The following is a 19,276-nucleotide window of genomic DNA, read 5'->3' as shown; positions in this document are numbered from 1 at the left end:
ATGAATCGTGAGGTCGGCCTGTCCTGTCGAAAAAGCCCGGCATCTCTGCGAGGCCAAGACCGAGTACCCATCTGGCTTTCGATTCGTGTCCCTCTCTGGCCAGTAGCCTTGCCGTACTGAGAATGAAACCGTACCCTGGCTTGCTCTGGAACAGGTCTTTTAGGAGCGCAGGCTGAGGGCAGGCGGCGTGGTATTGACGAAGGAATTCGAAACCAGGAAACCCACTAGCCATGGGGGGATGCACTCGAAGAGGCTCCGCTCTACGGAATTGGAGTTGAATAGGCCCTTTTCTCCAAGAGTGAGGTCTCCACGGGAGTCCCTCGAAGAGGTCGACATCTGCGGTCAAGGCGGCATTGGTCTGAAGTAGTCGATATGTCAAGAAAATTCCAGCGCTAGAGTCTTTAGGATGATTGAAGGACTGTCTTCGTAGATGGGTTCGAAGGGCACTGCTGGATTGCACACGTGCTCGAAGGTGCGGAGACATGTATTGATGTACGCTTTGGGATCCGCTCAGTATGCCTGCGACTCTGAAAAGAAAGAATGTACTCGGGCGAGACCTCGGGCGACATCGATTCTCGGGCGAGATCTCGGCCGACATTGATTCTCGGGCGAGATCTCGGCCGACATTGATTCTGGGGCGACATTGACTCTCGGGCGACATTGACTCTCGGGCGAGATCTCGGCCGACATTGATTCTCGGGCGAGATCTCGGCCGACATTGATTCTGGGGCGACATTGACTCTCGGGCGAGATTGACTCTCGGGCGACATTGATTCTCGGGCGAGATCTCGGCCGACATTGAATCTCGGCCGACATTGAATCTCGGCCGACATTGATCCATGAGACGAAGTCATAAAATCTGGGAGTTAATTGCTTGCGTTGGGTCCATGTCCACCTCTGGTCTACGAGCTCCCCAAGTTGTCCTCGCTCCAACCACTTCGCCCTTTGCCAAAGCGAGGCATGTTCCGATCTTGAACAGTCTCGCCACACTGGTGCCGATCAAACAACGAGTCAAACACAGCGTACACTCTTCTGTTATCGCTTCTCCTCCCGCCTAGCCAGACTTGCTCCTTTGCGCTCCGCCCGAAACAAAGCTCAGACGCAATTCTCCCCCGTCGCCTTCGTCATTCAGCTGGTTCTCTTCAATGGTCACGCTCCCGTCGATTATTTGAAGAGAATGGTTGACCTGCAGCTTGGCCAGGTCCTTGAACTCAAGGCCGGCAGTGTCATCGATAGTGGAAGACGCTCCCGTGCGAAGGGTTGCTGGACCGCTGCCGGCGTTGTGACCATTATCCACATTCTCCTTGTTTCTTTGTCTCGAGGCCACGCTCGATTTCAGAGTGGCCATTTTTTCCACATCATTGCTCTCGAGAGCGTGTGCCACATAATCAATAAAGCCTGCAGCCTCTATCAGATCGGCCTTCATCTGATTGTGTCCTGGATCACGACAAAGCCTCTTGTGTTCAGAAACACCACAGAGCTCCTTGTTGCTGTTGATGTCCTCACCGGTCGGCGTCTCCGTGCCCAAATCCGGTGCAAGATGTCGATGTTCCGGCACCGAGCATCCAGACTCCATGATCGCAGTGACTTTTCCCTTGAACTCAAGACCAGCAGTGTCGTCGGTCGTGGAGGCTGCTTCCGGGCGAAGGGTTGCTAGATCACCGCCTGCGTTGTAGCTACTGTCCACGTTCTCCTTGTCTTTTTGTCTCGAGGTCACGCTCGATTTCAGAAGGGCCGCTCTCTCGGCTAGTAGCTTCTTGATGGTGTCCGACGATATCGCCAGCAAGTTCGACGCTTCCGTTCTCGCTTCCGAACCCGCTTTCAAAGTGGCCATCGCCTCCTTGAATAGCGGATGACGACAGACCTTCTTGTCGCCATCGACCCGGGCCTGGGCCAGCGCGGCTTGATGATCTCGCTTCAGCTGTGCAATTTCTCCGTTCTTCATCTTGAAGGCGTTTTCCAGCAAGTCGGTCGCTGAAGGGCGTTCGGATTCCATGGTCGTTCTGGCCTTCTCTTCCAAAGTCCTGAGCTCCGTATTTTGATTCTCAATCTGCTGCTCCAAGATCGTTATGCTGTTAGCATGTGCGATTCCCGCCTGCGTCATCGCAGCTCGATGATCTTTCTTCAATCGCACGATCTCCGCATCCTTCTCTGCAATAGCGTCGTTGATGCCTGTCGGTGGATCGGTCGCCATTCTGGATGTTGGTACTCGCGATTGTCCCAGGCCTGATCCGCTTTCTGGCTTCACATGGGCAAAATCGTACTCCAGCACCCGTCGCAGTTCGCAACAAACCCCGAAGAACACGATGAACAGGATTACGTTGATCAAGGTCAGCAACGCGAATATGTCCGGAGCCCCCTCCTCGGCCAAGAAGAGGTTGAACTCCGCATAGCAAGCAAGCAAGCAAAGCAGAACTTCGTACAGGCGGACCGACTCCGTCCAGAGTATGCCGAAGGCGGTGATCTCTGGTGACTTCTGCACATGGTAGAAGACGATAGCTACCGTTGCGAGGAGGTCCAGAAGGGCGAGCAAGAGGAACAAGGGCGATGTGGAGGGAGCGTGGTCGAGAAGGGTCTGTATGAGCGGCGCACCGATGGCCATGAGCACGAAGAACATCTTGGCGGTTTGGAGCTGTTTGGAGTTGCTTGATGGCAGCGTGAAGGTCGTGTCGATGTGGTCTAAGAGTAGATTAATGATCAGAGGAGATAGAAGGTCGACTTCTCGATATATGTACTTCCGTCTGTGTCCACCAGGTCCGGTGAGACAGTCTTCCAAGACAACCTATTAAACCCATCTGACACTGTACACACGAGTGCTGGGCATAGATATATCTGAGACTTTCTTCGTGCTGGCTGACTTGTCTCAGAATCGAGGGTGTGGAAACAGTTGCTTACATTAATGTCCACTCTGCATGTCATACACATTGATCTTCGGCGGCAACTTGACTGAACACCGAGCCCAGCATTTCTTCCTTCCACAGACACAAGCCTTCCCGTCTCTACCATCCTGTCAAGAAATCGGCCCCGAACGCACCACGTTCCTTACCTCTGCGCCAATCGTCCGAATCGCGACAACTGCACAATCATGCCGTAGCATGATCATCCTCGTCCTTGCGAAGAAGCTCGTCGAGATATTCACGGCCAGTCTGTTCAACGGCTCTCATCACAGCCAGAAAATCTTGCAAAATTTCGACTTTGGTCTTGTAGACTGGTCGATTCTCTTTGAGAGTGATGTCGCTGGCTTTTGCGATCGCTACTGCCATGGCTATCGCGGCGTCTGCATTGACAACCTCTTCGTCGAATATGGAGTTCGACTGGTCGGGCTTGTCGTCGGCTTCGCGCTTTGATTCTTCATTCGGGCCTGAAATGGTGCTGTCATTTGGCTCGGTGATGATATTGGGCTGTTCGAGAATTGGGACGGCGTTGAGGTTCTCAGTCGCGGCGCCGGTCTTTTCTCTGGTACTCGTTTCCGGATGGCTCTTCTTGTCGACTGCTGATTCGGCGTTGGAACTGACTTCGGTCCGCGCAGCCGATTCGTCCTGGGTATATAGATATCCTTCATCGAAAAGCAAAGCGACTGCCACGACGGCAATGAAAGTCAAGGCATAGGATAAGAAGCCGGAAAGCTGTACGATCAAGAGAGCGCCGCATATGATAGCGAAGACTTCGAAGAGCGCTCTTATCAATTCTAATAGCATCAGGCCGCTGTAGCAAGCAAGATGTTCGACGACGGTGACGAGCATGTTGTTGCTTAAATAGTGGATGTGAAGAGCTGGATGTTGGATGTGAGCTGGATGAAGTTGAGCTGGAGGAAGAAGGATGATCAGCAGAGAAGTGTAACGCTTTTGAAGCGCTCTTATACTCCATATCATTCCACCACCCTTCCATCTCCATGTTTGCCTTCACCACCCAGACAAAGCCATGTTTCCATACCTCCCTGCGTCTCAGAACAAGTTTGCTAATTCCCAGGTAAAAGAGGTCAGTGTCTTTCGTCCTATTCAGGTGGATGAAATCAGGGGAGCTGCCTTCACCGTCCAGACAAAGCCCGGGTTTCCATCCTTGTTTGCGTCTCACGACGAGTTCCAGGTCTGCATACACCTCGTTCTGCTTGCCTTTCCAGACTACAAGAAGCCAGTGTCTTTCGTCCTGTTCAGATGAGTGAACCGCGAGCCTTGTCGGATAAGCATCGCGCCTTCGATCCCACATGGCTGTAAGCTCCTGGTTTGCGTCTCAAAACGAGTTCCAGATATCTCCATTCACCTCGCCTTGCTTGCCGTTCCAACGTAGATTCGAAGCCAGTATCTCTCGTCCAGTTCAGGTGCCTGAACCTTGGGCCATGCCGAGCAAGCACTGTACTGTCGGATCGGGGCAGCTTAAACTCGTTCATGAGAGCCAAAAAGGAGAGCGAAGTCTTGTCCAGTGAACACCGGGCTGTCGGAACCTGTGCTACCAATTCATGGCTAGAGATCGGCAAAAGGGCCCTGAAGAAAAAAGACAGAATAATACACCGTCCTTTATAATTGTATAGCAGTCGTTCACATGTCGGTCAGAAGAAGCAGAAAGAAGCCTCCTTCCCAATGATCTCCCAGCCCATACCCCATGATGTGCCGAGATAATCCACAAATCGCTGCAACTTCAATGCATTCGCTCCTTCAGCAACGACGAAATGCCACTCCAATTCCCATGCTGTTATGCCTCGCTCAAACAACAGTCAGAATTACACCCATATGTCCATCGTCACCACCAATATGCACCATCTACGCCCTCGAAACCATATCCATCTTCGGCCTCAACTGTCCCGACAAATCCTCTCGACTTGCCACAAACTCCTTCGGGATCCTGCTGACTCTATACGCGCCCTCTCTCACGGCCTGGTGCTGCATCGCAGAAATGCCACTGCGATTACTCCTGATGCTCCCCGCGTCGCTTCCACCACCCATCATAGCCGGATCCCGCATCCTGCTCGGCGGAGCAAAGTCCAACGCCGTGAACGTTCCGCTCTTCCGCAGATCGTGCGGTGATGGAAGGACTGCTAATGCGTCGAAAGAGGATGCGAGAGGTGTGAAGGCGCGGACGGATGGGGAGTATGGTCTTGCCGTGCCGAAGGGTGAGTCTGGACGAGCGCCGTTCTGGACATTTCGGATGGAAGACGGAGGAGCGAAATCGATGGGGTTGGAAATCCAGACGTCTTGGCCGAGTTTGTGAGGGGTGGGGAGAGATTGCAAGGGCATTGGTGGAGGGAGTTTCTTGGCTGGGACCATCGGTCTGCCGCGCGCGCCTGGTCCGCCTCCGTATCCCATTGGTCCGCGACCGCCGGACATGGTAGAGTGGGAGGAGAATTTGCGGACGTGCTGGCCTGGGTATGGAAGAGGAGAGTTCGGGCCAGAAACGCGAGGTTTTGAGCGTGGTGGAGGAGTCATGGCGCGGCGGCCGACGGGTTGGGCGTATGGCATCACATCAGGGGCGTAGAAGCCGCCGGAATCTGGATCGTAGACGACCCCTTCGAGAAGGTCATTGTTAAATTCGTCCTCGTAGTATGCGTTGGCGGGGAGGGGTTTGGAGTCGTCAAAGTATTCCTTGTAGAACGAGCGGATTCTATTCGCGCGGATCTCTGGATTGTCTTCGGGCATGTCTGCAGGGAGAGGACGGGCGCCCATCACGGAGAGTCTGTTGCCTGCGCCCATGATGGAGAGACGATTGCCGCCTGCTGTGGAGAGACGGTGAGCATCGACCATGGAAAGACGGGAGCCGGCGGCCATAACAGAAAGTCGTTGTGGCTGAGGCGCGTGCAGAGCGAGTCCTTGGTCTTCTGGCTCGTCGTAAGAGTAGTCGGCGTAGATGCTCGATGGGTCAACGTCGTATGGCTCGTCGATGACCACGTTCGGCATGATAGATCCACGGATGTCAGTCTCGTCGTAATTGCTCGATTCTGGTCGGTTGATTTGTGGTATGGTCATGGAATCTTGGCGAGGAGGGACGGGCATGGTAGATGACTTTCTCGGCGGAGGCATCATCAACGCGACCTCCGGCACGGTGGGAGGCGAAGGCAATGGTTCTAGCTGTTTCTCGGCGATTGCGGTCTCGTCCACGCTTAGTTTTGCCAGAGGTGAGCGCGTGCGAGAGATCGGGCTGTGTGAATCGCGGGGCGATACGTCTGCAGGTGTTGATGGATGGGATGTTGCCGGGTCGCTCCGCTTGCTGGGTGTGATGGACATCGGACGAGCGTTCGCGATTAATGAGGCACGGTCCTGTGGTAATGCGGATCGATTTCCGGTGGACATGGAGTAGACGGAGCCCTTATCATCACCGCGAAATCTGTCCGTCTCGCCCGAAGGTCGCATCATAGCGACCGAGCGGTAAGGGTCATGTTCGTCGTAGTTGCGGGACATGCTGTGTATTGATTCCTTAGAGCCTTGCAGTCCAGCTGGGAGCAGATACGGGCTGGGTACGCCTAGATCCAATGACATGCCGTGTCCTCGTTTTGATGGGTGTGCTGTCGGTCCTCCAAAATCTGTGACGATCATCTCGGGCCCTTTCTTCCCTCTTCTCGACTTTTTGGGTGCCTGTGGAGGCATTGATCCCAGGCCTTCCAATCCGAAATCTAACGATTTGTGAGGGTCGTTCATGTCTTCTACGCGTTGTCGCTTGACATGTCTGCGGTGGAGGTAGGTCAAAACAATGATGGCGCCGCCGATGGGAATGCTGTGGCGGCGTTAGAATGGAGGCACCCGCTGGCAGATCTTCCCTCTCTACTCACATGACTCCGAGAGCGATTCCAATGTTCTGCACCTTCATTCGATCATTTGGCGTATCCTCCTTGCTGTTGGACTCGGCTCGCTCGGCCAGTGATCGGGCGACTATGCGAAGACCAGCTGCAGCGCCATCAACCATGCGCTGCACGCGCGAGTCCTCCGCTCGCGGGATATACATGTTATCCGATATGAGGCAGTGTTCCAAGGCTGAGTTTCTGCGACCGCGACTCTGCCCGTGCGCGGTGTGACCGGGTGTGATGCTCTCCTGCGCGTGAACGCGTCGACTGTGGTATGGTGTCCTGAACTGTATCTCCTTCTGGTGATCGCTCGAGGGTCGTGAAAGGCGTGTTGTGGTTGTGATTCGAGGTGATGCGGCGTGGTGTTGTTCACTTCCAGGAGTATACGGTCCGCGTGATGTTCTGGGGCGTGTAGTGAATGAATGTGTTCCGGTCGGCGGTGCTATGTACAAGGAATGACTGAGGTGAGGCCGGTGGGGGTGTAAAGAGTGTGGTGGACTATGGAGCCATGGTAAAGGAATGTGAGGTAAAAGTGGGAAGACAACGATGTCCTCGACGGTCGGTTGCGGGCGTTGTGCGGTAGAACGACGAGACGAAGAGGAGAGGAGGCCAGACCGGATCTGAGAAAGGAGTTCGCGCGAAACTTAGCGGCTGCGGTACCGGCCGTTCCTTGGCGAAGCATCCCAGAAAGGAAAGAGGACATTGCGCCCGAGTAGCCGATGAAAGTTCGTCTTCTTCGAGGTCCAATAGGACATTCACATTCTGCGGTATTTACACTCTTTGAGCAGTATACAATTTGACGACTCACCTACTACAGCTCTGCCATTGTTCGATCAGTACCATATCGAAATCGACGCATGGCCGCCACGGCGGCACGTTGAAAAAGCTACCCAACGTTAAGCTTAGTTGCTCCTGCAGGTACCGCCTTGACCCCCAGTTGGATACTCCACTTTCTCATTGGCTGTTTCTCTTGTCCTGCAATCACGCGGAGGCTCTCCCTATACAACATGTTTGTTGCCTCGACTTCGTTTCACCGAGTTACAAGTCAATGTGCTGCTTATACAGCGGCATCATGCAATCATGACCGTCTGCGTAATCGTTTACCAGTTCACCCGGCCAGCCAACTAGTCCCCGTTGAGAAACACAACATCCTGGTTCCATGGTCAAGGTAATCTCCGGGAACCCACAGTTCATCGCTTCCAACTCCGCTTCCACGCAGCTTCCATTTGCTTCGCCGCAATGCTTGAGGAGGTGATCAAACGTTTGTTGTTCTTCGCCACTTCTCGATGGGCCATGTCGCTCCCAGCGATTTCGTGATGGGTAACACAGTTGCGGCGCTGTGTTGTGTACCAAACGACTCATGATCTCGCAGCCGAGCAGGACACGGCCACATCCACGCCCAATCTTGACTTCCCTGTCGACGATGAGGGACCTCCCTGGCATGTTCATCGTGAACCTCACCTTTCGGCTGCGGCACAGAGCAACAACAAATACTGCGAATGAGTTGTTCTCATCTCCTGCACCGGTGTTGACCAAGCTGCGGCCCGGCTACCTATTCTCGAAGTAGGCTTTCTAAGATTATTGGACGTTGGCCAAGTGGGAGCATATCTCTACAGCACTCTGTCTTTCGACCATGCAGCATGCAGCTCGAACGTCAATCCGAGGTAAGACAGCAAACTTCGCCTCCAATTCATCCCAGGCAGACTCTCAGACTTCTGCATCAATACATTGTTGAGACACTTCAACTATGGGCGCAGCCGGCACGCATGTCGAAGGTTCCAGTTGAGGCAGCAGTCATGTAAATACATACATCAGTGGCGATATCTATGGATTTGCCGAGAGAGGATCTACTGCTCTGAAGATGAATCTTGATTCTCGATCGCCTTTCTCGTTTTCATTGCTCTCTTTCCTTTTGATCAGTCTCTTTGCTGGATTCTGGCCAAATTCAGGCGCTGCGACGGTCTTACTTCTATTTTCAGGCACAAAGGACACCATGCAAGTGCAGTCAATGCGTGAACGGCAAACGAATGTCCGTTGACTATCAAGAGAGACAGTCTCAAGCCCAGCCTGTGTCTTGGTCAGGTCTCAGTCCTCTATCTTGCAGGCTCGAACTGCAGGACGGAAGTACAGGATGAGACAGGGGCGAATGCTCAGTCAAATATATACCAATCGGCTTCTCACTGACTTCTCCAGACACACTCCTCGCTCTATTCGCTTTCGTCATACCACAACCAAGCCAAACAGACAATACGGCTCAACGGATCCCAGTCTCCACCAGCAAGAACTTCGCGAACCGTCCATCCCACAGTCTCCACTTAACCTCTCACCGCATCACAATGCTGTTCATCCTCTCCGCCATCGAGCTCTGCCTCCTCGCTCTCAAGACCACCTTCGAGCAAGCCAGTAGCCGCCTCTCCGCGGAGCATTCCACAACAACCGCCATCCTCTCCACTCTCATCTGGATGTCCGCCCGTCTCGTGGTCTCGACCGCCCTCCTAGTCGCAATCTCGGCCATGAAAGACATCGGCCATCGCCACCCAGTGTCGCTATGGTCTCGCAACACCATCGCGCTCAAAGGTCTCGTGGAGCACTTCACGACCTACAATCTCCTACTCATGACTGCAGCCCTTATCTCAAAGGCCAACGATTCATTATTGGTGCACGGCTCTACCGCAGAGATCATTCTCGTCAACGCATTCCTGATGCTCGCCTTTGCTTTCGTGGCCAAGACTACCGAATACAACGGCAGGTACTTCGTTGCATGGGTTCGAGAGCTCAACGAACGATTTGTGTTTTGTTTTATGATCCTGCGTATGCATTTCTATCACCCGGAAGTCTGGCCGACGAATTGAATGATCAATGTGGATTCCCATCAGCAATCCGTTCACAGCCATCACCTACAATGAATCTTTTGCCGCATCTCCGTCTTCGCTTTCTCGTTCGCCTGCTATTCGTAAGACGACAACCGCCGAACTCGCGAAACGTGCTACGAGGCCGACCCATCATTCGCGACAAGCAGAACCGCTTCTAGCAAGACCACCGACAGCAAGACCACCGCCAGCAATACCACTACCAAGACCTCCACCAGCAGAACCACATACCCACCTGCTCATACAATGCTTCAGCCAAGCCGCAAGAAAAAGCGACGTCAGCAGGACCGCCGGCATTCATCTCCATCCCCATTCCAGCGACCCTTTCAACATGTCGGGTGATTTACACTTTGCGCCACTAAAATTGAAAGCCTTCTCGGTCGTACCTTCACTTTTCCCGTGTGTGCGTTGCATCGATCGAATCCCTTGTTTTGTCGCTCCCCTTCTTATGCTGCTACCCGTTGATATCGCTACGACTTGCCCGTTTTGAAGCGCATACCTGCAGGAAGTATGGCAGTAGCATTACTGCTGATCTTGATGTTGCTCATGGCGTGCATCTACACCAAGAGAGAGAGACCGTGGTAGCAGCATTCCTGCTGACCTGACAGCGTTGTGACAGAGCGGGCGGTATATAAACCCTTCTGCTGATTTTGCTTTCTTCTTTCCCACCTCATATCAAGGACCTTCCATCGGCCTCATCTTCGCCACAACCACATCCCCACAACCCACCAGATCGGCATACACCAAGAGCCACCCTTTACACTCGCTACAATGTCCGAAGGCATGTGCTACCGCCCCGCAATCGACTATGTCGCCAGCATCCCCTTCGCCCAGCTTCCCTTCCGTTCAATCCTGGTCGTCATCGCTGTCTTCCTCATCTGCATGGCGGTTACGGGACACATAATGCATTTCCTGCTCTGGCACTACCTATCCAATAAAATCTCCGTCGCCAGATCCCAGGTACTACTAGAACCACCCACTCTAGATCAAACGACAATCGCTAACATAAACCCAACTCTACGGACCGGTAGTGAGACTCCGACCTGCCACTGCGGCAACAAGGACTTGTCGGCAACGCAAGTCCATCATGCCCTACAGAGTATCACGAAGCCCGTGGAAGCGATGGAGAAGAAAGTCGAGACGATCGAGAAGAAAGCAGAGATGCTGCTCGCTCACACTGGTAGAGCGAACCAATGGCTTGTACAATTGGGAAGGAACCAGGAGCAGATGGTGAGGGCGTTGAAAGCGCAGTACGAGATGGCGCAGGCGCAGATCAAAGCGCAGGCGCAGATCAAGAACGAGAGAGCGGTTGTGGGGCATATGTACGTTTGAAGGTTTGGGGTGTTGGAGGTGGATTGTAGATGAGCGGAGATGGTGAGCAGGTGAGACTTGGTAGGGAATGAGGGAAGAGAGAAGGAGTTCGACGTAAGATTGATCGTGTCTGACATCGAGCTTGGGAGGAGAAGCCACGAGGAGGGTCTCAAGTTCAGAAATGTGCTTGTTGGGAGGCGGACGAGATGGATCATAGAAAGTCAGAAGAGCGTAAGACATCTATCGAGGCATTGGTTTGGATTGGCTTACTCACCCGTTCCGTCTGTCTCCTGAATGATCGGGCCCACAAGCCATCTCTTTCCCTTCGTTGTTCTCGAATGTCATGTTTCGCTCATGAGCTCAAGACTAATCAGTAGGAAGGGCTGCCAGCATGTCTCTCCCTGGCTGTCGGCGACACGGACGAAGTAAACACACTGTCCCAGTCCGATGCAAGACAGTGTATCGTCTGATCAAAGTCAAGGTACTGCTGGAGAAGTGTCAATGAGAAGCTCTTTATGTAGCTCTGCATCTATTGTCTTTTGCCGCTTCAAACATCAGGTCCATTTTTTTGACATCAAGCGACGGACTCACAACACCAGAATCAATCTCAGCTCCCACCAAATCAACGAGCTGGTCGGCGACAACCGCTCCAGGACGATACAGCACAATATGCTGCTCATCGACCACGTTCTTCCCAGCTAGAGCGCTCCAACCATTTCCAAAATCATCGCTTCGTGTGGCATTCTCATTCTGAGCGTCTTCACCTTCATGCTCGGCCGCAGGACGGCTGGCTATACTCCAAAGACAGCTTTCCAAGAAAGCATCCGCATCATGCTACAATTCCAGATGGATGTTCTGGAGACCGAAATGTCCTGGTGCAACGCCGTGTTCGACATTGAGGCAGAGGGGAGTTTGAGAGTCGGCGTCCAGTGTGATGAAATGACCGAGGAGGATGGAAATGAGATGGAGAACAGCATCGAGATCGGCAGCAGCCACGGGCCCGGCACCTTCAATAAGCCAGACAAGAGCAAACCGACGGAGGAGAGCACTGAGGCCGCAGAGATGACAGAGAATAGTGCTGAGTTGAACGACTGGGACGATTTCTCGGATCGCGACTTGATTGAGGATGATGAGTCAACCGGAGATGTGGAGGCAGCAGATGAGGAGAGGGTATCAGCAGATGGCTCGGAGACAGCAGAGAGGCCCAAATTCTGCTTCGATCGACTCATCACTGCCTTGGAGTCCGCAGCTTACCCTCGTGAGAATCGATCTGCCGGCGACACGGGGAAGGACTTGATAAAGAAGGAGCCGGGAATAGAGTCGTCGGATCCAGAGGTCACGCTGTGGACCAGAATGTCCAGGAAGCCTGTCGAACGTCCTCCACAGTGCCGACCTGATTTGCCTGTTTTCCAGTACGCGATAGAACATGGCAGTGCGAGAAAATGTGGCAGAGATTGTAGCATGTGGGATGAGTGTGGCATGCCGGGAGACTGTAGCGGCTGGGTAGATTACATGCTGAGACTGAGAGCTCGGTATCCTTGGGAGGAAGGGCAGACCTCCGAGTGCCAGAATGAAGCGTATGATAGATGAGTGGGATTATGGCTGGATATCAGTGGCAAGAGGAGTTGACGGAGGACAAAGAGGAGATTTTGAGGAGGTGGAAACTGTGTAATGTTGAGGTCTGGTGTTCCAGACTTCCAGCGGAGAAGGTCGAACGTAAAAGGAACTATGCACCATACTTATTTATTAGCTCGTGCCGCCCACCAGGCCTCCGTATGACTTCCAAATGGGCAGGAATCAAGTATATATTTCACAAAACTTCCCTTCCATCCAATCAAGTAAAACCACCCATTTGGCCGCTTCGTAAGAAATCGGGCTTGTAATAATATAACGAGATGGACAGAGGGTTTTCTGGACTCGCGAGTTTCTTTTGCTGTTTGGTCGGTTAGACATGGATAATGAATTCCCTTTTGGCAGGGGAATGGATGGATGCTGTCGTCGTTCCGATGTTGTTGTTGTTGTGATGCCCGAGTTCGAGCCCTCGTTTGATCATGCCAATATGCGTTGGGTGGCGATTGACTCCAAAGCTTGCCATTTGTCCGTGACCTGGGTTCTGTTCTGTTGGCTCTGACTCCATGCCAACAAAAAAAGCATATCTACTATCTTATCTACATGGCCACTTGTCCCTGATTGATGGTGCCTGCACTTGTGCTCGACATAGTCCCTGATCCCGCAGCCTACATGAAGTCCATCGAGACAGTCCCCAGGATAAGCACTCGTGAGCGCAAGCCCAGGAGATAAATGTGTCTCCATGAGCGAGGCGTGATCTACGAAGTCATGCAGCAAGACGGAAGCCTTGCTTGAAGACGGCTGATCCAGGGAATGAACCACTCGTCGTGCTTCACGTAGTCTTTAGGGCTGTGTAGAAGGTGTGAACATCTATCCATGTAGCCTCCGAGGCTGTGTGACAGGCGTACACATCCATGGCTTGGATCGGAGCTCTTCTCGTTGACGTGAACCGCACGGATAAACGACGCTTGATATGTCCCTTCCTGGAGGTACCTGCTTGTCGAACACAGACGATCGATGGAATGGTCAAGCTGTTCAAGTCTTGGTAGTCCTGCGCTTCAGTAGTCGTGTGCAGAGCGGCTTGCAAAGAATGTGGACAAGGAGAAAGCGGGAGGTGGGAGGACGATCAGGGGGGTGTTTCTGCCTCAGGCACCATCTCTCTTCGATCTCCCCAAACTTTTCAACGACGTCTTCACCTCGGCCGCCATGTCATCACAGATCTCGAGCATGCCTTTTCTCTGATAGGCCAACTCGTGTCATATCGACACCGTCGTATCGACTCTATGTCGCCCACCATGGAACTTGAGAATCCGTCCGACATGATGCTTTGCTGCCACGCACGTCCGAGAAGGCGACTGCTTGTTACAGAATTTGGGTTACGGACCAGTACAAAGACATCGAGCAAAGAGTTTGATGATCTCCAGGAGGAGGAAGTATATCACCTTCATCCTTAGTCACTTCGCCAATCGTTCACGCCGCTAGAAAGAAGACCCTCGTTGTCCACTACGACGATGCATTACGCTTTCAACGACTCGCTCCTTGCCATGAGCCCTTGGGTCACTCAGAACATCGCTAGTGTCGTCTTCATCCTCGTCTTTGTGAGCGCCGTCTCTGGATACCTCGCTGCTCGTCACCTGCACGCTCCGAAGCCACATCCTCGCCGGGCAAGAGGCAAAAGCAATCGCAAATCTTCCGCCTCCAGACTCCCATCCATCAACGCTGGCCATAAGACAGATCGTGTATCGTACTTCAGATTTCTACCCTCGTTCATCACTGGCGCAAACACACGCAAAGTCGCCCAAGGCAAACCTATCAAGACGGAGCGGCTTTCAAAATCAATGTCTCCGCCTGTCTGGACAATCATACGAGATCCGACGATCCCTGACTCTCCGTCAGATTCAGACATCGATGCACGCTACGACTCACGCTACGACTCAGAACCCATGTCAAGTCACGCAGACCAGTCGGAATCAGAACGAGAAGGTAAATGGTCCTTCCACAAAGGCGAGGTGATCGAAATCAAGGACGACAGTCCGCCCGCCAGATCTTCCAACAGGCCACCCCGCAGTGCGTCTGGTAATCGTTCTCCCTCTTGGCCACGGACGAAGACTTTAGGCACCGTGATGAAGGCGATCAATGCATTGAACCAGGACGTGGCGTTGCTCGGTCAAGAAATGGACGACAAGCAGTATGCTGAGACGTGGGACGGATTCGAAAGTCAAGATAAAGAAGAACGTATCGATCGGTCCAGGAGCAGGAGTCAGAGTCTGCGGCCGAGGAAACAACGGATGTACAAGTGACGCTGACGAACCGCGCAGCTCAAGGTGGGTGAGCGGAGGCATCTGTCTCATTTCACCTCCTGTGCCCCTCTGTTCTGCTCTGCATTGTGTTCTGGGTGGCCAGACTCTGACGATGCTAAAATGCGAGACAGGCGCCTTCGGTATCCAAGATGTCTTACTGCAGTATCAGAAGACAAAGAGTCGAGCATGCAAGTATGTGCAAGGCTTGGCACGGTGAGGCAACGGCGGCAAACGTACTTGGGTCGGCGATGTAAGTAAGTCTCATCTACGAATGCTGTCTTATATGAGTCTCAGGGACACTTGCATAGGTCGCCACTTGCAAGCCATGCCATCGATGAATGTATTTCTCCTTCTCTCCTCTGATCTTTTCCCTTATCCAAATCACCTCCAATTCTTCAGTACGACCGAAAGGCATCGAGATACTTCCGTCGAACCTCACTTCATATCGGCTTTACCATCGCACTTCCACACCAAAGCATCGAAGAATCTCTGCTTCGCAGTGCAATGCTGTTCATTGTTCTCCACCTCATCGAGGCTGCTCTCCTCAACATCAAGCAAGATTACGTCCACGCCAGCATCTACCTACCTACCAACCATTCAACCACGTCCATTCTCCTCTGCAGCCTCACCTTCGGCCTGAATCGCCTCTTTTGGGCGTCCATCCTCGCCTTCGTCGCCTACACGCTACTAGACCGCGCCCTTCGTCGACCGTACGAATCCTCCCAGAGCCTGATCTGCAGAAATTTGGCCCTCCTCCTCGCCAAATACACCTTTCTACTCGCCTTTGCATCGGCCATCTCAATCGGCGACGATTACATGCTCGCCAAATGCACGACTGCGGAGCTTCTACTCAGCAACATTCTGCTGATCTTGGTCTCCGTTCTTGCTGTCAGGACTACAGATGCTGAGCGGCAGGCGCTTGCCGCGATGATACACCGCATCAACGTCGGACTTGGACAGGGCATTCAGCACATGTGGATCGTATTGAAAGCACAACTCAACAGCTTGATGGGTATACTGGGTACCGGACTCCTGATCTCGTGCTTTATCAGTGGCGCATGAGCCCCAGAGCTCTGTGGTGGAAGGTTATTGTGGGAACTGGGGCTCTCGGGAGAGATGAATTGTACTGCAGAGACTATTGAGTGGCCGGACTTCAGTGAAAGGTCGAGAACCTGGGAGTGATAGTGGAGGTGTATCCCGTCATTTCGTGCAAAGCTGGGGTCTGAAGTACGAATGTAAGGTTTTTCTTTTCCATTCTGCACCATCTTTCTTCTGTCCGGGATCAGCTCTTACTCGATGGTTGAAGCACTTTCTTTCGCTATCTTGGTACAGACTTCCAATGCTTCTCCATCTCCTTTCTTGGTTCGATCCGCCGCCAACCATCATCAAACATGAGTCACCCTATTTTTTTTACTTCAAGCATGAAAGCATCACACTATGCTTCGTTCCTCTTCCACCTACAACGATCTCCGTTCGATTTCATTCCTGGGACACTATCAGATCCCACTTCGCCACGAGCCCTCCTCACGAAATGTCACCCATATACGGCTGGACTCCTGGCCAAGACTCCTCGCCCATCACGATTCTCACCATTGCAGGTGTCGTCCTACTCCTCAACTTTGTCTGTTTCACTCTCGGCTGGGCACTGGGCCGTCAATCTCCGGAGAGCGTATCGCACGAAAAGATCGTTCTGCGCTCCAGATTGGAGTTGCTGGAGGTCCACAATGGCTGTGTCGGCTATTCGCCTGGCACCATTGGGCAAGGAAAGTCAAAGATGACAGGCGGGAGTGAGGCCTCGACTGTAGTGGCGAGTAGACCGATGAGAGCAACTGAGAAGAGCGATGCGATCGAAATCGGAACGATTGAGGGGTCCAGAACGACTGAGACGAACTATCAAACCATCGGCATCGAGCAGGTAGAGACGCATCAGGCTGAGGAGAGATCTACAGTATCACAGTCTAAGAACAAGAAGACTCCAGAAGAGCGGAAAGCTCGTCTCAAGCTGCGTATGCTGGAGATCCAGCGTGCCATGAGTATTTTCGACCGGAGACCAGCTATAGTTGGCGAGGAACCAGATATAAGGTTGGTTTTCAAGGGTGAGTCGCAGACGAAGAAGTGCTCTACATGCAGGAAGTGGGATGTAAATCTACAAAGGGCAATGGGAGAAGAATTCGGCAAAATCGGGCGCGAGATGGAGGTGTTGGGACATCAGGTGGGGATCAATGATAAGGGGAAATTGTTCCTCAAAGCGAAGAGGGACGAGGGAGAGGAGTCAAAGAAGCAGGAGTGAAAGCCAGGCCTCGTGGATCCCTTTTGTCTTTCCTCTGCGTTCACTGGGCTGCTCTTCAGGACGAGTCTGGAGTCTGTCCGTCGGTCCTGTTCACTCAAAATTCAGGAACCATCCAGCGAGGTCTGGACAGTGTCGAACACAAAGGCTGTCAATTGTACCATCAAGCAATTACATCTGGAGCAAGCGCTTTAGGCATATCTAAAGATCATCTGCACCTCTTCTTTTTCTCCTTCCAAGGCATATCGCAACCACGTCAGGATGTTCCTCCTCTCAGTCATCTCCGATCTCCTAGGAGACCTCAACATCCCATACATCGTCCTCGGATCCGGTTTCGGTCTTGCAATCCTCATCTATACGTTACGCTTCCTGATTGCCAACCGCGATCCCACAGCACTTCGACGTCCACCGCACGAGTACGAGACAAATACTGCACGCACCCAGAGTGCTCCGGAATCCAGCGAGCTGGAAGCTTCTGTCTTGGACAAGGTTTTCCCGTCAATAGCAAGAGAAGGCGTCTGGGAATGTCCTCGATCTTTCCGAAGGCAAGGAAGAAATGAGCAGTGAGGACAGAGTCAGCGTTTGCTGGAGTACTCTACACCAATCTGCCCGTCTCCACGGGCTCAATGTATGCTCGGCGGATCACAAGGAAGGGTGGAGAAGAGGCGCAGAACCCGGAGGCGGGTTCTTGCTGAAGGGTATGGGAAGAAGTCGCCCAGCTACCGGCATTCGAGATCGGGTAGCGAAATGAGTCCTTACAGTCGAAGACTTTGGGCGTGGTGATGGCTTGGGTCGCTTGGTTTGTAGTGCAATCATGCCGTTTGCCTTCCATTCGTGCTCGTTTCAGATCTCAGTCCGTTTGCAGCCATGCGGGTTCCACTTTACGCAACTCTGAGACATGCTAGCCAATCCGGTCTCTTCCCCTCGTCTTATGTCGATGTCCCGGTACTCACTCCATTGGAGCGGCGAACGCTACGGCATGTGTCCGGGTCCATCTTTGCAAACCCCTTTCACATTACATTTGTACCCTTCAATCAACGCTTCTTGATTCCATCCTTGCTTTCTGCGTCTCTCCGTTCACTCATCGTTTCGACCTGTCAATCTTCGCCTAAAGATGATGCCTCTCTTATGTGTCTTGCCAGGTTCCCATTCGCACATTTACTGTTGGCAACCGAAGCCGGAACTCCACCATTGGAGCTGGATCTCGCCTGTTCCGTAGCGTAAGCCTGCATGAAGAGGACGTCTCAATCTCCGCATCCGTGAGGTGGTATGCTGCACCGATCGATGGCCGCACGGAACCTGCTGAGGTCCTTATGACAAAGCGTCTGATATACATCGCTCTGCAGACATCGTCTCTTCCTCTTAAGGACTTCATCATTCCATCCATCGAGAAACAAGCACGCTCCACATCCTCATCCAACATGTCTACTCCGACAGAGACCGACTCGGTTTCGCTCGCCGTCGGCCTGTGCAACATCGTGATCCTCATCATGGTTTCAGCCACTCTGGGCATCATGATCGGCCGCAAGACTGCTGAACGCACTGAAGGTTAAACCGCTGCACTCAAGGTCAGTTCTATCACTTCCCAAAATCTTGAGAGACCACGGCTGACCAAGATGGCGATTGTACAGCCACTTACCCAGAAGTCCCAGCCAACGCAGCCTGTCAGCGCGGGTACCGTTGCTGGCGTGAGCGGAATCGCGGACAACAAGAGCACGGACAGCAAGCTGCTGCACGCGAGACTCGTTTTGCTGGAGATCATAGCCAGAATGGAGCAGGAGATGTTTGAGAAGGACAAGGACGACATGGTGGTAGCATCGCAAGTCTGGAAGCGTGAAGCAGCAAAGTGGAAGCGACACTCCGCAGCGAGCGAGGTGCGCGTGAAACAGCTCGCGGCTGACGTAGCCAGGTGTGGAGAGGAAGTGGCGAGATTGGGTATTGGGCGGGCGGGCAAGTGTGTTGTCAAGGTGGACAACGGCGAAGCTGAGAAAGCGCAGGAGGGAGGATTGTAGGCATGGAGCGTTGCAAACAACAAGACTCTCGTTTGACAGGTGGCGAGGAAAGGAAACCAACGATGCTGTACAAGGGCCTCGATTGTAGATCGATGGTACTGTGAAAGATAGCCTGTATTGCAAGAAGTCAATGAGCTCTGATGTACTCGTGTCCACCC

The 19,276-nt window shown here is 53.0% G+C and overlaps 7 protein-coding genes across 7 annotated transcripts; 4 read left to right on the top strand and 3 right to left on the bottom strand.

Moving 5' to 3' along the window:
* Positions 1-1,054: 1,054 nt before the first annotated feature.
* MYCGRDRAFT_97166 (uncharacterized protein) lies at positions 1,055-2,617 on the bottom strand (the record flags this gene model as incomplete). The annotated part of the gene is made up of 1 exon (XM_003847956.1): positions 1,055-2,617. The coding sequence occupies one exon, from the start codon at positions 2,615-2,617 to the stop codon at positions 1,055-1,057; it is 1,563 nt and encodes a 520-aa protein (XP_003848004.1).
* Positions 2,618-3,083: 466 nt separating this feature from the next.
* MYCGRDRAFT_97165 (uncharacterized protein) lies at positions 3,084-3,743 on the bottom strand (the record flags this gene model as incomplete). Its single annotated transcript, XM_003847955.1, has 1 exon — positions 3,084-3,743. One exon carries the CDS (start codon positions 3,741-3,743, stop codon positions 3,084-3,086), a length of 660 nt encoding a protein of 219 aa, XP_003848003.1.
* Positions 3,744-4,483: 740 nt separating this feature from the next.
* MYCGRDRAFT_111537 (uncharacterized protein) lies at positions 4,484-7,334 on the bottom strand (the record flags this gene model as incomplete). The annotated part of the gene is made up of 2 exons (XM_003847954.1): positions 4,484-6,702; positions 6,758-7,334. 2 exons carry the CDS (start codon positions 6,928-6,930, stop codon positions 4,758-4,760), a joined length of 2,118 nt encoding a protein of 705 aa, XP_003848002.1.
* A 1,771-nt stretch (positions 7,335-9,105) lies between these two features.
* Positions 9,106-9,621, top strand: MYCGRDRAFT_97163 (uncharacterized protein; the record flags this gene model as incomplete). Its single annotated transcript, XM_003848039.1, has 1 exon — positions 9,106-9,621. The coding sequence occupies one exon, from the start codon at positions 9,106-9,108 to the stop codon at positions 9,619-9,621; it is 516 nt and encodes a 171-aa protein (XP_003848087.1).
* Positions 9,622-10,410: 789 nt separating this feature from the next.
* Positions 10,411-12,540, top strand: MYCGRDRAFT_97162 (uncharacterized protein; the record flags this gene model as incomplete). Its single annotated transcript, XM_003848040.1, has 4 exons — positions 10,411-10,599; positions 10,738-10,961; positions 11,394-11,431; positions 11,759-12,540. 4 exons carry the CDS (start codon positions 10,411-10,413, stop codon positions 12,538-12,540), a joined length of 1,233 nt encoding a protein of 410 aa, XP_003848088.1.
* A 1,490-nt stretch (positions 12,541-14,030) lies between these two features.
* On the top strand, positions 14,031-15,881 carry MYCGRDRAFT_97161 (uncharacterized protein; the record flags this gene model as incomplete). Its single annotated transcript, XM_003848041.1, has 4 exons — positions 14,031-14,586; positions 14,838-14,843; positions 14,951-15,011; positions 15,320-15,881. 4 exons carry the CDS (start codon positions 14,031-14,033, stop codon positions 15,879-15,881), a joined length of 1,185 nt encoding a protein of 394 aa, XP_003848089.1.
* A 469-nt stretch (positions 15,882-16,350) lies between these two features.
* Positions 16,351-17,109, top strand: MYCGRDRAFT_97160 (uncharacterized protein; the record flags this gene model as incomplete). The annotated part of the gene is made up of 1 exon (XM_003848042.1): positions 16,351-17,109. The coding sequence occupies one exon, from the start codon at positions 16,351-16,353 to the stop codon at positions 17,107-17,109; it is 759 nt and encodes a 252-aa protein (XP_003848090.1).
* Positions 17,110-19,276: the final 2,167 nt, after the last annotated feature.

The sequence above is a fragment of the Zymoseptoria tritici genome, chromosome 12 (assembly GCF_000219625.1).
Source record: "Zymoseptoria tritici IPO323 chromosome 12, whole genome shotgun sequence".
NCBI lineage: Eukaryota > Fungi > Ascomycota > Dothideomycetes > Mycosphaerellales > Mycosphaerellaceae > Zymoseptoria > Zymoseptoria tritici.
The sequence above is the reverse complement of the archived record's forward strand: the minus strand, read 5'-3'. Positions and strand labels throughout refer to the sequence as shown.